This window comes from Taeniopygia guttata, chromosome 12 (assembly GCF_048771995.1).
Source record: "Taeniopygia guttata chromosome 12, bTaeGut7.mat, whole genome shotgun sequence".
Lineage (NCBI taxonomy): Eukaryota > Metazoa > Chordata > Aves > Passeriformes > Estrildidae > Taeniopygia > Taeniopygia guttata.
The window spans coordinates 18,230,619-18,247,456 of NC_133037.1; the positions used below are offsets into that span (position 1 = coordinate 18,230,619).

At 38.9% G+C, this 16,838-nt stretch overlaps 1 protein-coding gene across 6 annotated transcripts in view; it reads left to right on the plus strand.

Annotated features, from left to right (window-relative positions):
- ATG7 (autophagy related 7) overlaps nt 1-16,838 on the plus strand; it is a 77,637-nt gene that overhangs the window by 32,940 nt on the left and 27,859 nt on the right. Inside the window, exon 19 of one of the 6 annotated variants that reach the window (XM_072934641.1) lies at nt 15,210-16,237. The exons of 3 other annotated variants lie outside the window; for them this stretch is intronic. In XM_072934641.1, the coding sequence (XP_072790742.1) occupies nt 15,210-15,224 (15 nt within the window). In that variant the 3' untranslated portion in view covers nt 15,225-16,237. Of the gene's footprint in view, nt 1-147; nt 8,962-15,209; nt 16,238-16,838 lie in introns of those variants that run through there. 2 more of the 6 variants (XM_030282966.4, XM_072934642.1) reach the window with 2 other exon arrangements.

A 16,838-nucleotide genomic window follows, 5' to 3' on the forward strand; every position in this document is an offset into this window, starting at 1 on the left:
CCTAGTGACAAAAGATGGAATTTGGGCAGAAACTTGAGGGTGTGGTTGATGTCATGGACAGCAGCACAGGTGATAACTCAGTACTGAGTTGTGATGCTGTGTTCCATAAAAAATGAAACAGGAGTCTTCTAATATTGCATTTAACAGTGATTTGTATTCCTTCCTCGCCCTGCCAATATCTCTACCCTTGTGCATCATCATTGAATTTTGGCACAGCTGTATCCCAGGGATGCTTCTGAAGCAGTGGTTTTGCAGTCCCTGCAGCCTGTGCAAGTGCTGGGGCTGTTTTTTCAGCTGGAAAAGGCTCCACAGTGTTTCTTAATAAAGTTTTGGGTGGATAACGATGATTTTGCTCTCTGTCTCATGTTTAACCTTTGAAAAATAATTGTAGCAGATGCTAGAAACATGAACTGTGAAATGCCTAACGCATTCTGAAGTCAGCATGGTCATACCTAGAAAAAATTTAAATATATATATATATGAGAGGGATCCCAGAAGGGAAAACAAACACCCTTTAACACGTGCTACTCATTAACAGCAGCAATAATTAAAGTCTGATTGCCAGGCCTGACTTGCAGTGTCTAGGTTGCTAACATAAAATGTAAAAACAATTAAAATTAGTAATGTATTATTTAGCAGGTATTAATCCATAAATCCCTTTTGCAGCTTCAGAATAGGTGTTTATTAGTGAGGTTTTAGATATTCTCTACAAAATACAGAGTCTGGTGGAGTTTACTGCAACTTACTGAAGTTCAAAGTTTTACTTAAAGCCCAGAATTTGTGTCCTTTCAAAAATCCTGGGGTACTTCAGGGTGGTTTATGCAGTGAAATCACTGCTCAGAGGTGGAAAATCTGACATACAAAGTATTTGCAGAGCTCATGCTTTAAAATTAGGTTAATTGCCATAAAACCAGGGAGCTGGCTTGATTCTTCCCTGTCCAATTGCTGCATTTTTGGGAAAATCCATCTCTTTCAGCAGTTAACCAGTTGAGAAGTCTTGGTGAATCTGTGTTTCTGAATGGCAAGGGCTGACAGGCAGATTATTTGTGGAGATTCTGGAGCACCCCTGCTTGCTTTGGATTAAAAACCAGATCTTTGTTACATTTTGCCACTGAAAAACATTACATTTTGGCTCTGAAAGACAAAGAGGTTGTTCTGTGCCCCTCCACAAGTCTCTCAGTTCATCATCTGGGGCAATTCTTAAATTTTTTAGGTGCACAAGAGAGTGCTTTTAATATATTTTCTGCAGAATTATTCTCCTTTAATATCTTTTCTGCAAAATTACTCTCCTGTCTTGAGCCCCTTTTCTCTTGTATTTCGAGCTCCTTTTTCCCACATTTCAGCTGGGCACTGGGAGCTCTGCAGAATAATTTTTTTGGGTTTCTGGCTGCTTTGGAGCTGCTCTTGGCAGAATGTGTTCCCTAAAATGGAGCCATTGGATTTGCTGAGGTTGGTGCTCCTTTGATTTGAGATATTCTCAATACACTCTAAAGGCTGCAGCAAAAGCACTGAGAGATTTCACCAGGTGTGGATGGTCTGGTTTGAGATGGGAATGTTTCATTTTTCTGGTGAAAAATTATCTGCTTTTCACCACTCAAACTCTTCAGAGAGATTTTGTGGATTATTGATGCATTTGGAGACCATATAATGGCTTCTGGTAACTGCAGATTTTCCTTTCCTCCTGTCTAGTAAAATCTATCCAGTGCTAGTCCAGACCTATAAAGAAAATAGACTTGTAAAGTTAGATGTCATCCAACCTTCTATTTACCCAGTAACATCATAATTGGGTTGTAATTCCATATATAAATCCCCGCTATTTCACTAATAAACCTGCATCTGATAGGGGAACTACTCAGTTTTGTGCTTATTTTTAAAAGGTTCTCTGTTAAAATGTGCATTCATTCAGAGCATTTCACTGAACATTTTGCCAAGAGTGTTTTGTTGTGGTCAGAAAAAGTGTTGTGCTGCTCTTACATTTCAAATTTTTTTTATATTTTTTATTTTTAATTCATCTAAATGCTTTGTTGCTTTCATGATGTGTGTGTAAAAGTGCTTTAATGAGAAAATCTTTCTAAGTTTTGAGTTTGCCTATAAAAGAATCTGGAGAAGCAATGTTCTGTAGGGAGTGACTGTTAAATACAACATTTTTGGATAGTCTGAATTTCCATGAAAGCTCCCCCACATTATTAGCACCAAGTGTGTTTGCCCACATTTAAGGAACACAATTTGCAGTGAGATATGGGAGACCTTTCCCTTAGTGAAAATCTTTCTTTACTTGCACTGTTTAATTCCTATTCCAGGGCTGTGCTGTTGACCATAATATGTTTACATTTTATACATATAAATACATTTTACATATAAATACAATAATACATTTAAATATGTTTAAAGTTTTAATACATTTAAAACTGAATTAACTTAAACATTTAATACATTTTAGCAAAATATGTTTAAACTTTAAATACATTTGAATAGGTTTAAAGTTGACACAAATTGCAGGATTTTTAGTCAACAGAACACCTATTTCTTAAATCATAAATATTCTCCACGACTTCCTTCGTGTGACAATTAATAAATAACAACACCAGCGAGCTTTCCTGTCCTGTCTTGAACTGACAGTGCACTTCAGGCATCTGCTCCTTCCACATCTGGCTTTAATTTAGGTTCTGTGGAACATTTTGGGTTTTTTTTCCCCCAGTTTGATATTTTTGTGCAGCATGGGCAGCAGGCTGTGAGGAGCTCCCATGCAGCGCTCTGGATGCAGTTCATTCTGGGGAGCTGCCCCAGCTGATGGAAACTCAGAATTTCTGATTTCCACACCCCTCGGGCTCCTCTCTGCAAAGCTCAGGTGTTAAACTTGACCCTTGCTCGCCCTGCAGTCGGGTTTAATGGCTGGGCTTAAACTAGAGGCAGCCTGAGCATCCTTGGGTTGTTAATCAGGGCTGGAGGTGTGGAGTTGGAGGCAGAAAAGTGAATAATTTCCAGGGCACAGCTCGGCTGGGCTGCCCAGGACTGTTCCATAGCAATGCATCCCTAAAGCCAGCTGCTTTGTTCCACATTAACCCTGCAAAGGGTTCCTCTGTACAGATGTAAAGATGCTTTTCCTCTAAAATTTCTAATTCAAGCTGAAGTTTTCTCCTCCTGCATAACAGCTTTGCTGATATGCTCAACTCACTTCTCTCTGTAATTCTCCTTTCTCTCTGGAATAAGACACAAGTGTAAGTATACTTTTCTTACTTTGCATTTCAATTCCTGAATTACTTGGATGCTTTACTGCACTTCCTGCTTTCATCAGGATGAAAGAAAATTACAAAATACACACCAGAAATACAATTTTCACTTGGTTCTCTGATTCAAAAACAAGAAGGGATAGAAGTTGCAATCCAAGAGATTGCAACATAAAGAGCTTTGGAACAAAAAATCAAATCTGTAGCAGAGTTCCTATATTTGAATGTGAATTTAAAGCTCAGGTATGGTGCCAGCAGGTCATTATGTCTGTGTTATTTTACTTCAGTAATGTTGTATTTCAAGTTTCTGTCTCTCACAAAAAGTGAGGTATCTGTAGTTTCTGTGGCAAGTTCTTGTAGCCAGTGAATGAGACCTGTTTGTCATTTCCAAAATACCTTTTCTGTGCTGGTTTACTGTATCCCAAACAATCCTAATTAATGGTAAAAAAAAAAAGTATTCATGCTAGTAAAATGCTCAGAGAAAATACAGACAACCCAATTTTATGATTTCTGCACTTATTTGAGGTTTGTGACCATTTTTTGACCATTTTTCAGTCATTTCTCGTGGAACAATGCTTAGCTGTAGAATAAGCAGCTGGTATTAAAAAGGAACTTTGTGCTTGTCCTAATTTGGAAGAAAATTCAGAATTTCCAGTGTGCTTTTCTATTAAAAATATCCTGCTTGTTTCTGATTCTGCATTATATTATGCAGTGTATTTGATGATGAAACAATAACATATGAAGAGCCAAAAAAATAAAAAACCCAAACAGAAAAATCCAGCTACAACAATATTGTAACAGTAAATTCTGTAACTTGGCAATTCTTCTCTGTTAGCCAAGTATTATTCAGAATTTAATTTTATTTGGTGTTATGAAAACTTCCTAAAGAAATCATTACTGATAGGTAGCCCAAAATTAATATTTGAGACTTTTCTGTGACTGTGAGCTTTTTTGTTTTCCTTCATGTGTTTAATCTGGTGCATTTCTGGAGAAATTAACTTTGACAGATTCAGGCCTGCCCTGGAATTTCTTTCTTAAGAGATTAAGAGATTAATTTGTTTTCTTTCAGGAGGTGGGTTATTTTTTTCTTTTTGAGTTTTCTCATGATGTCAATTAGTGTCATCATTTTTCTTCATTTATCAAGTAATGTCTCCTGGCTCTTTGAACAATGGTAATTTTTTTTTTTTTCTGCTGATGCCTTTTGCTGCTTTTGGAAGGGTTTGGAAATACCTGTAAAGTGGTGCCTCTGTTTGCTACCAAAACATGAGCTCCTTGCCTTTCCCTTGATGCCTTCAATGATAATTTCAATTATTATCATTAATTATATTCAAATTACCTTCCTGGGACTCACGTCAGAGAGTGATGTGCACAAATACTCCTGTTTCATGAGATATCTAAATAAATGTGTGTTTGTCCCTTCAGGGCAGGGAGGGGCTTGTGCACACATTTATTTTTGTTTGAGGGAAGGACAGTTGGTAGGTATCCAGTTATCATTTTTGTTTGAAATGTCATATATATGGGAAAAAAACCCCACTGAAAGAAATGGAATAATGGCATTTGTGTTAGCAACAGGTTTTGTTGCTGTATATTCTTTTTTTCATAGGGTTATTTTTTGATGTCTCTTCATGAGGTCAGGCAAAACTAATTTACAATTAAGGGGTTTGGGTTTTTTTTAACTAAATTGCTGTCTTAGTGTCAAAACATTGATAGAGTTAAAATCTCTATGTAAAATTTTACGGTCAGTCTCCTGTAAGTATAAAATGGAAAGTGCTAATAGGAATAAATCTATTATCTCATCACTTTTTATGTGAGGGGAAGAGACTTCAAGAAGAACCTGGACAAAACCTGCAGCAGCATTAATGTGCATTCTTCTTCATGAAGCTTCTGCAGACAATAATTGCTGGCTGCTTTTCCTTTTGGTCAGCTGAATTGATCAGTGCAGGTGATCAATATCAGCCCTTCTCTCCCAAGGGGGCTCTGGGCTTTCCTCTTTCCATAAGAATCCACCTCCAGCTGCAGAGGTGCACTGCTCTTCTTCATGGCTCATTTTAATTGCCTCCCAAACAAGGAGTACTGGGGCTGATGAAGTAATGTTCTGATTTGTGCTCTGGTGGTAAATGATGTTAAATTGTACTTTATTGAAGATTTTAGAGTAATTTTAGCTAATGATGAGCACAGCACTCCAAAAATTTGAAGGGAACTGCTAGACTGAAGCCATAAAATCTTCATTTTGGAGAAGCACTTCTCTTCTAGAAAGAGTTTCAAAGTCTCTCGACTCCTCTTCCTTTGAAGGAAAAATCTCCAGTAAAGCAGAAGTAATATAATTCAGGGATTAAATCTCTTCCATTCCAATATACTTTGTCACAAAGAAGAATGAATAGACTCTCCAAGATGCTTTCTGTTATTCTCATGTGAAGAATAAGAAATTACACAACACAGAACAAACACGCTGATGAACTTTTTTAATTCTAATTAAGACCATAAATTCTACAATGTGCATCTCAGTCCAAGAGCGTATGAGTGCTTGTTCAAATAAAATAAAATTTTAAAAAAGAGGAAAGTTTGCTGCTAGCCAAATCAGTGCCAGATCTCAGTGAAGACCAGCTGTTGTAGCCTCACCCAGAGGTGCTGTGCATGTCTTGGGGCAGGGCTGCCTCAGCACCCCCTCAAGTGTTAATGAAGTTACTTCATTAGGGATCAATGTGCTCTGCTCATCCTGCAGCCTGTGAAATGTTGTCCACCAGAGTATTTTCATTATTAACTGTGTTTGCCTCCTCCTGACAGTCCAGATTTCCTCTGGAAACATCTCCTGGATTCCTCTGGAGGCATTTCTGTCAGGGTGAGCCCATGCAGGCAATTATCACATCCCACAAGTGCATTGGTGCCTGTTATTGCCACCAGGTGTTTCACACCCCAAAACCTCTCTGCACGGGCAGCAGTGGCTTATTTTCCACTTTGGGACTGATTTTCCTGTAAATATAGGTGGGATATAGGAGATATATAGGAATATAGAAAATGGTAATAAATAAAGTCAATTGAAATATGAAGAGCTGCTGGAAAATCCTGTGGGTTTAGCACAGCCTCTCTTCAATGCCAGCAGTTGCTAAGTCACAGAGGAAATTAAGCACCACAAATTTTAAGAACAGAACATCAATTTTATGCTCCTATTTGGAAATCTCATATGGAAAACTGTTTGTGAACAACTTCTCAGCTGAAATTTTCACCATGGCTCAGGGTTTCTTCCTTTGTGAACCATGAAATAATTTTGCCAGAATGAGTGTTTCAAGATTTGCATCCATGTTGCTACTGAGTTTGGGTTGACACTAATTTATAAAACAGGCAGATTTGAGAGCCTTTAAAATTAATATTAACCTAGCTGTTACTGGCCTGGGCTCTCTTTGTATTTGAATATTGTCCTGGTGTTTGCACTTTAATGAACATCTCTGCAAAGTGCTGGTGTTTCCTTTCCCTCAGCCTAGTTCAGGTTCTCCTGAAGTTTCCTTTTTCCAGCACTTTTTTGGAGCACATTAGAACCTGGCTTCCAGCTGAAATCTGCCATGCAGTATAGTTGTTTTTATGGAATTGGCTGGAGTCCTGGAGAAACCACCTAATATCTTAGGAGTGATAAAAATTAATGACCAATTCTGTAGTTAAAACCCAGCTTTGATTCCAAGATGAGCCACTTTGTGCTTGAGACGATAAGGATTGGTTCTCTCTTATCTCTTCAGTGATAATTTTTCCTTAGCAGTGACTTCTCTTAGTTAATTTAAGGTCAAAATAGTTGGAAAGTTAAATCTTGTAAATTGTAAATTAAAGTTGTGCCTGACCTCATGAAGAGACATCAAAAAAGCCTGCGTTGTTATACATGTAGTAAAAAAATAGCCAAGAGAAAAGTGTCTCACTTTTAAGCTTGGAGATAATAACATTTTAAAAAAAAAGTTTTAGGATGAGTTTCTGTTTTCTTGATATGTTAACCTTTAAAAACTCCACTCTAGCTATTAAATGTGCTTTAAATTAGTGCTGAGCTATTGCATTTTGTAGTGTTGAGTCTGGGACACCAAAGCTTTTCCTACATGTGATATTTCACAAAGCAAAAGCTGCTTGTGAGTTTGTTGTTATTTTCATATACAGGAAAACTTTTTGTTATCCTACAGGTGTGGTGATGATTTTTAGTCATTTAATTGTTACACAGCAACCTTAAAATAATGCCATTTTACTGAATAAATAGGAGTCGTTTTGGTAAATAGAAAATGCTAGACCTGCCAATCTTATAACAGGACTTTTTAAAAGTTAGGCTGAGCTGCAAGCCCTGGTAGGAAGGAAATTCATGGCTAAAGTGTGATTAGGATCAGCTCCCAGAGCTGATTTGTGATTTGAAGTCTGTGTGTAGCAGTTCTGCTGCCATCTCTGTGCAGGAAGGTCTATGTGCAGATGTTGTCTGGTTACTGCAGTGTAAAATATTGCAAAATGGCCATTTAATGGTACAGGACTGGCTGAGACAAGAGGTGAATTGACTCTGTTCCAGTTAAAACACAAAAGTAAACAGAATAAAACTGGTCTAGTTAGAATGACCTTAAAGCTGTGAGATTATGGAAATTAATTTGGAGAAAAACTCTACATGTGCAAGTACATCAGTACTTTGTCATCTGAAAATAAGAGTTCTGTTGAAGTATTTGTTATATACAAAATAAACTGTAATTGTAAAGTACTGACTCAAGCCCACCAGGCAATGAATTTAATCCCCTGCAAGTCGAGTGTGAAATCCAATAGGTTTGTCAACAAATACAAGAAATCCATGGCTAGGAAATAGATACAAACTGTGATTTAGGTGGAGATAACTGCTTAGAGGCTTATTTATTTTTTGGGAACTAAAGAAAGTCAGTCATAGAAATAGAGAAGGGGAGGCACAAGTAAACCTGTAAAGAATTAAGTAACCACTTTCCAGCCTCTCAAGGGGATAGGGGTTAAGAGATACAGCTTTAAACGTCTTTATGTTGTTGAAAAGTTTATTTGTCTAATGTCTACTGAGACAGCGTGCCAACAACAGCAAACCCAGTGCAAGTCAGAAAGAGAAAACTCCTACTGGAAGAGAATATGAAGGCATAACAAAGCTGTTTAGAAATATTGCAGTGCAGCAGCTGGTTTTGCTAATGCTTCTTGGTTATTTAAAAAAAAAATCATCTAAATCCTAAGTCCCTTTGTCTTCTCACTCTGAGGAGCTGCAGTGTGTGAAGCTTGCTGGCCCATGACTCATTGTCCCCACTCATGCTATTTCTTTGAATAGCCCTTGTGAAAACATGCATTCTGGGTTAGTTGTCTTAGCTGGCAATCCAGGAGGCTTTTTTTTTTCTCCCTGGGTGAGTGATTTATGTGTGCTAATCTCTGGATCTGCCTTTGCCACACATGGTGCCTATGAAAACACTGCTGGTGCTGTACCTGGGATTGCTGTGCTCACCTTTCTGCAAGAGTAACTCAGGCACTAAAACTCCTTTCATCTCTTCCTCCACAGGCAATAGTTTCATATCCAAGAAATTCTGATACCTTGGGCTTCTTTTCAGGGACAGGCAGTCATGAAACTGAGGCTGGATTTCATTTCTTACTAGATCTGAAAAGGGTAACAAGCAAAGAAGATGAAAATGCAAAATAAGATATTATTTCCAGCCCCTAAAAGAAACTTATTTGCATTTGATACTTCTGCTTTCTGGATTTAATCTATATTTTAGTGTTTGGATCAAATTGTTGAATGCATTTAATATGCAATTTTATATGGTTTAATTTGTAGATCTGTGCCTGCAGATTATGTTTGGATTGCTCAACAAAGTAAAATCTTGATTATGTTGATAAAGTTCAAGGAGCAGACTGTGACTTTTCTTTTTGTACAGTGGAAATGAGTGATGCTTATGGGAGACTTGGGAAAAGGAAGTAATGCTGTTAAATATCATGTTAGTGAAGTTGAGGCGTGAAGGTCACAAAATTTTCTGCTAAGTGAGGTTAAATTCAAGCAAGGTTGGTCAGTGGTAACATCCCTTTAGGTAACAGCTGCTGGAGGATGCTGCAGTTTTCAGGACAATACTAGAGAAAAGTCAGTGTATTTGGAAAATTGCTAGGATTTAGGTTCTTCTTATTTCTTATCTTACTCTTTCTTATGAAATAGAAGAATGTAGCTTTCATTAAGAAGTTTCTAAATTGAAGAATAAATGTTTTGATGATTGTGTCCTCTGCATTCGAAAGCAAATTATATTCCCAGTTCTAGCACAACGTCTGCAATCCTTCCTTCTGGTGAGATTTTATTTCTCATTCTTCAGTTTAAAAGCCAAGAAAAAGAGCTTGTGGCAGAGAAAACTGCCTATAGAATAGACTTGCTGTTTGGGATTGTTATTTTAATGTGAAGGGATGAGGTAATAGAGCACAGCAATAACCAGCAAGCTGCAATCTTTGACTCCAGCATCAACAGCTCCACAGGCCTGATCTTTATTGGACTTTTTTTTTAATTTGGGAGGAAGGGAGGGCTCTGGTTAGCATATCTGTTTCAGGAAGAGTATCAAGAGTTCTCTAATTTCATATTTAAATCTGGGAACTGATTAATACTTGAGGCATGCAGAGAGCTATAATATGAAGGCTGTTGTTACTATAGTGAGATGCTATTACAGACATCACAAGACTTTTTATACAAGGAAACATGATTACTTTGGATTAAAGGAGTTGCCAAAGGCTTGAAGGATTTATTGGTGCTGCTGCTTGGAGTTATATATAACTTCATTATTTTGTTGAAAACATTGAGATCTAGAATTAATGAAGCACAGTAAATGCTGCTGAAATGCATCAGCAGGTTTGACAGCTTTGAACTGACACTGAGCCACTGATGAATTTTATGGGAGCATTCTTTAGGCCTCCAGATCACTGGATAATGTACAGAAAGGAATAAACCCAGCTTTTGCACAGAGAAATGAAGCTTAATGAGTGCAGTGAGGTACAGCAGAGTTGATGTGATCAAGATCATATTTCTGAAATGACTTGTAACTCCTGAGCTTGTGGGAGAGGAAATGGCCTGAGCTGCTGGAGATGGTCTGGATCTCTGGGATCAAACATTCTGGGAGCAGTGGGGATCTGCAGAGTGGGAGCAAGGCTGAGAGAACCCAAGGGTCATGTGGGTCTGGGCAAAGCAAGAGGAAATGGGGAATCATGGCTTTAGAAACAAAGGGCTGGAATTGGCTTTTTTTCCTGCAAGACTTGGTCATGGGTGGTGTCATTTCTAGAGGGGAAATGCAGATGTGAAAGAGCTCTGCAGTGTGCTGGGCTGCTGCAAGGGCTCTTTTCTTTGTGACCTAGGAGTTCAGTGCATCTCACATCCACTGCATCATTTCATTAATCTCAGCTGGATAAAACTGGCAGCATTTTGACATTGCTTCCCTAACCCAGCTCAGAGAGTGCTGGGAGATCCAGAAATGCTTTCTAGACAGCTGCATTCCTTCCTTTCTGTGCAGTCTGCAGTACTGCAGAGATGTTTCAAAAGGATTATTGCTTTAACAGATGATTAATTGCAAATTATTTATTGCTTTCTTAAAATTGGCTCAGCAGTCATCATTTGCTTTTGATACCACGCTGCAGAATTAGTGCTGTGGGAATTCATGGGAGTCTGAATGAGGAATGAGCCGTAATCAATGATGAAAGGTTCTTCAGTTTTGAAATAAGTCTTACAACATTAATCCCTTACAAGCAATACTATAAAGAGAAAATATGTAATGGCAGAAGTTGTTCTTCAGCTGCCTTTGACTCTCCCCTCTGTAATGTGACTCAGGAATTTAGTTATGTAAAAATATGACTAAGTCCCTTTTGCTTTGAGGTACAGCCCTGGGTGAAATGCAGTATGAGATTGGATTTCAGTAAATTGGATAACTTCTTTCCCAGTCTTTTTAACTTTGAATTTGGGACAAAACTACATCAAAAGCTGGAACAGCTTCCTCATCTAACTGTTCCATGGCCGAGTGGGTTTTTTTTTTTTCTCTTCAGATAGTGTCTGATTACTAAATTAAGCTCTCAGCATCAATAAATCATTTCCCTGCAGAGTAAAACCTATAAATTTTCATACCTGTTGTCTTCTGTACTTTTTGAAATATCTCTCTGGGGGCTGTGGAGCAGCTCCCAGGGCAGGTTCAGCAGACAGAGAGCACAAAGGAATCCAGGTGCATGTTGTGCTTTGCTGGCGTGACAGGCTGGACACATTCCAGAGGATTTGCAGGAACTGGGTGAGCTCTGGGAGCACGTTGGGGTTATGGGGTTTACAGAGAAGCCAAATGAAAAACCAAGTGAGGTTTTTCAGGAGTCCCATACACTGTTTGGTGTGAGCCATGTGGGACTCACCAGGCCACTCCTATTCCCAGGAAACAGCTGGGGAAGCACAGAGAATCATTCCTGGTCCTGCAGGGATCATTGCTGGTCCTGCAGGGATCATTGCTGGTCCTGTAGGGATCATTCCTGGTCCTGCAAAGATAATTCCTGGTCCTGCAAAGATAATTCCTGGTCCTGCAGGAGCAAACCTCAGAGCCCAGCCCAGCCTGGTGCTGGGATATTTCTCAGCATTTGGAGGTAAAATCAGAGTCTGCAGAGCCAGCTGTGTGGAAAGGCTGTCCTGGGCTGAAGTGTTGGCTTGCAGACCCCATTGGCCAAATGGCACTGGAATATTTTAATTTAGGATTTCTCATTTCATGCTATGAGAGGCATCACAGAATCAAAATCTTCTAAAAGCAAAAATCTGTTTGTTATGGATGTCAAAGAGAAAAGAATGGAAATAATCTCTTGCCCAGATTATAAATTAGTGGCAATTAGAAAAAATCTGTTAGTCCACAAAACCCAACACTGGGATTTCTCCAGCCCTGCAAGCCCTCAGCTCATTTTTCTCTCTGTATCCCACCCAAAGGTATTTTTAAAGTTGAATGAAGACAGTTCTCATTCTTTATTGTGCTTATATTGACATAGTCACAGATGTTACTGCTATGCAAACCACTGCTATTATTTTTGCTCTTAAGTACTTTCCTGGTTTCCCTTTTGCTGTGACAATTTTGTCACTGTTGCTGGGAGCTGGAGCTATTTCATTCATGGGCCACAAATGTTTTCTGTTAAGCATTCAAAACCTCCCATCCTCCTATTGTACTCTCCCAGTTTACTATGAAGTGCTCCAGCCCCATCCAACAGAGTTTGGTTTAAACCTTCTTCCCTTCCTGTTATTTTTAACATTTTCTCAGTTTTGCTTTAGGTCTCCAAAATGTATCAGTGCTGTGAATTTAGTGATGAAATTTTCCTGTCTCATTCACTCACTCCAATCCCATTTCTTGCCTGCTTTGGATTTCCCTGCATCCCAACACTTCTGCTCCCATGTTCTCTGTGCTCCATAATTTCTGTTTGGTTCACACCTGCTTGCATTGGCTTTGAATGTCTCCTTTGCATCCTCTGGATGTTGGATTTTAAACAGAAATGTTCATCTTGTCATCTTCCAGATTTGCAGACTTACTCCAAGTTATTTCATGGTAAACTCTCGGAATCAACACTTGCAGCTTCCTGTTATTTCTGTATTCTTTTGTTCTAATGGTATTTGTAAGCTGATTTAGGAATGCTTCTAAACAATTTACTTTTCAATAATGGACTTGGGTTTTAGCAGAGTGTTATAAAAAATGCTGCTCATTACTGCCCCTTCCTTGCACTTTTCCTGAGCCTTGTCATGTTAAAAAAAAACTCATAATTTTTCTTCAGTCTTTCTGCTCTTTCACAATAATCTGGTTGAGTAATGCAGCATTTATTCAATTTATGCTTGCAAACACTTCCATTTTAAACAGCTGCTGGACAAATTAATTACATCAGTAATACTGTAGTGTTGTTCACTGATTTATACTTAATTTTTATACTTTTGTTTGTTTGTTTGCATTTAAATATTTAAATTTCTTCTGTACAAAGGCTGGATTGAAGGTTAGGCTCAGGTCCTGTGTTTTATTCTGTTTGTTCCTTTAGTGAGGTGACTGCCTTGTCCAGCATTTATTCTATTCTCCCCATAAAGTCAGTTTAATATTCTGGTTGATTTTCCATTCTTCTTGTACAAACATGCACCTTCTGATATTTGCATCCCCGTTGAGCAATTAGAAATTGTCAGTACCTGTTTTTCCTGCCTGTTGAGTATCAGGTGTAATTTACCAGGCATTTTTGGGACATATTCCTTCAGCCCACTGCCCCTTGTCAGCAGCCTCCCTCAGCCCTGTGTGCCTGGGGAATTATTCCAATCCACAGCTCTTGCCAAGGCCTGTTACCTCCACATTGACAATTAAACATCAAAAGTTACACTTAAGCCCTAACATTTATATTTAAAAATTGCTTTTTTAAATCTTGTTTTTCCTCTATCTTCTTCATGCCTGTACCTAATGTAATTTCTTGGACATTCAAGGCTGTCCACAGGATACTGATGGCCTCAGATACTTTTTTTTTTTTAATGCTGTATTTCCATTGCTAAAATGAGATGTGTGCCCCCATTCAGACAAGACTGAGTCCATCTGTTTCTGCCCCTATTTTTTCTGTCAGGATTTTTCATTTTTTCTTCTGAATTTTTCACTAGAGGCTTTGCTGTTATTTCACCCCAATTCCACAGGAAGAGTGGAGCACACAGCAAAGCTGGGCTGAATCTCTTGTATTCCAGTTTTTGTAGCAAAACTGCTGTGGGCCCTTGGGTTTTGTGTGTTTTTATTACAAACCAGAGCGTGCTGAGATCACCAACAGTTCCCAAATTTGTTTTCACCCCCCTGACACAAACAAAAAGGAGAAGGAGCCCCTTCTATTCCCATTTTTTGTCCAGCTCAGGTCTCTCCATAGCTTTATATTGAGCAGCAAAGGCAGGGAAGTGAAAATCATAGACTTTGTCATCCTTGTTCTCACCATCAACTCCAGCATATTGAAAGTCTCATTTTTATCCCTGGCAACTGAGTAACTCTTCACAGAGAAATACTGGAAGTTCTTGGAATTACAAACATATCAGGCCATGAGCCAAGCTTTCCCTGGCTAGGCAGTGGCAAAAGCTGCCAGTGGATCTGAGTTTTATGTGGGTTTTTTTTTTTCTATTCTTCTCTCTGAGATCATCAAAACTTATTGCAGCAAGGATTCGATATTGGATTTGAATCGTTGTTCTGGAGTTTAAATGGGAATTCTCACTTATGGAGCAGCCATCAGATCCTAGCTGAAGTTGTTCATCTGGAAATTTTAAATTAAGTTTTATCCCAGTACATTAGTAATTTTAGCAGAATGTTCTAATCCAAAATGAAAATCAGATGTTCTTCATGGAAATAGGGAAGTCCAGACAATGGGTATTGTGTTTAGGTTGCAAGACTTGTGGTCTTCCTTTCTTTTAATTTTATTTTTGTTGTTTACATTGCAGACAAGTCTTTGTTCATTCTAAGGAATAAGGCTATTAGTTTAAATGCACTATTTTTTTAACATTTGTATCCAAAAATATTTCTCTTGAGCTGTATAAAAAATTGGATTTTCTGGAAATTCATTGCCCTCATGAATGGACTCCTGGTGAGCGAGGAATTTTTATGACTCCCTTAAAAAAACAATTGCAGGCATTCCACAAATAAACAATACATGGATTTGGGGGTGCATTTTAATGGCTATTTTATAATTATTTGTTCTCCAGTGTTTATTTCCGTATGGTATGTTGCAATTTTTAACTGAGTTATCCTAAGAATTCCCTTGTACAGCAGAGAGCAGAGCTTTGGAGCAGGAGCCAATTCCCAAGTGCAGCCCCAGTCCCGCCTCTGGTACTTCACTGATTTCCATGAGTCCTGCAGGAGGAGCTGGGATAGTTCAGGCCAGCTGCTTTCAACTTCTTTTTGCATCTTGTTTTGGCAGTTCTGATCTCTTTCCCTCAACTAGATCTTCCTCCCGTGTCTCTCGTTAATAAATTTCACGTGTGATTTTTCTTTTGTTTGATTTTTCTCCTTTCAGGGCTGTTCTTGCTGAATAGTTGCCCACAGCCCCGGCTCCACTGGATTTGCCTTTTTCCTGTGTGTAAACGCTTGTGAGTGGCAGTTCTGATTTTCCTGGCACAGGAACCAGTGCCCAGTTCGTGTCCACAGCAGCACAAACCCTGACATTGCACAAGAGGCTTGTTGGAAAAATTGGGATAAGGGGAACTGAACAATCCTGGGTTGCTCCTTGTCCCACAGGAGCAGCAATTCCATCCCTGTTGCTTTTGGACAGGATTTACTTTTCACTGCTCCATCTGCAGATAATCCAGGAGGTGCTGGTGCCACCAGCAGCACAGTTTGTGATTCAGCTCATGCTCAGTTGCTGCAGGATTTTTTCTGGTTTTGAGTCATGTCAATAATATGTTGTTCACTCTGAGAGAGCTCAGAGTGAAAATGATAATATTTAGAAAATGAAATTTGTTGTACAGCCAGGATGAACCAGGGGTTTCAGATGTTTGGGTCTTACTTCCTTTTTGTCATCCCTCTGTGCGTGTCACATTCTCAACAAATTTCCTCAACTTCTGTAATCTATGAGGTAGAAAAGTTGCTGTTTTTTACAGAAAAAAGCAGATTAAGTGGCAGCTCTTGTGCTTGCAGCAGCCCTTGGTGTGTGTTTGGGAGCAGAGAGAACTGAAGTGTGTGCACATAAATAACAGAAAATATAAATATGGACAGCAGTGCCATCAGTGATCAAATCTTATCACTCCTTCCTCATGGAGGCAGCCTGGCAGCCTTGCAAAGCTTGCTGCTGTCAGAAAATCATGAAAGAGAAAAAAATACAAATCAAAGATGCCGAGATCTCCTTTCAGCACTGCAGGAGCAGAAAGTGCCTGTGTCAGAAAGCAGAACACTTCTCACTTCTCCAGAGCATCAGCGAGCAGAGCTGCCAGGGCTGCTCCAGGAGGGAGCAGGATGCTGTGGAGCAACAAAGTTCCCTGGGACTCAACAGAGTCCCTTATTTTTCTGTCTGAATCAGCATTTCTGACTGTGACAGAGTGAATTATGAGTTCAGCACCAGCCTGGCCTCAGCAAACTGATCAAAAAAATAGATGTAAACATCAGAGCAAGGAGAAGTAGGTGTCCAAAATGGGCTTGTCTTGGGTGGTTTTGTGCAAGATCAAACTTGGCAGGACTCTCTGATTTTTAATTCATTGATTAATTTCACAGAGGTTTTATTTCATCAACATAAAAACTCTTTGCAAAAGACAAATGTTTTTCTTGTAGGGGAGCTGAGCAATCAGCTTCTTTGTGTACCTCTCCATGCTGGGGTTTCTACAAAACCCCCAGCAGCAGAAAGAGGCATTGAAAAGCAGAGCCTCTTGCTGCTTTATTGCTCTGCTAAAAGTTTGGTATTTGTACTTTTTAAGAGCAATTGGAGAGATTCAGTTTTAGTCAGCTGTATCTTAAAGCTGCAAATCTGAAATAACTTGTCATTTATTTTGCGAATTCCTTGAAAATTTTATTATTCAACTGTCCCAGCAGTTCTGCCTGCAGAGATTTCTTGCTGTTTTCTTTTATGATAGAAAATCTAGTGGGTAAAGTGAATTATCACAGAGAAAGCAGTGCTGATCACTTCCAAGAGAATTAAAGCAGAGGGGAGCAAACT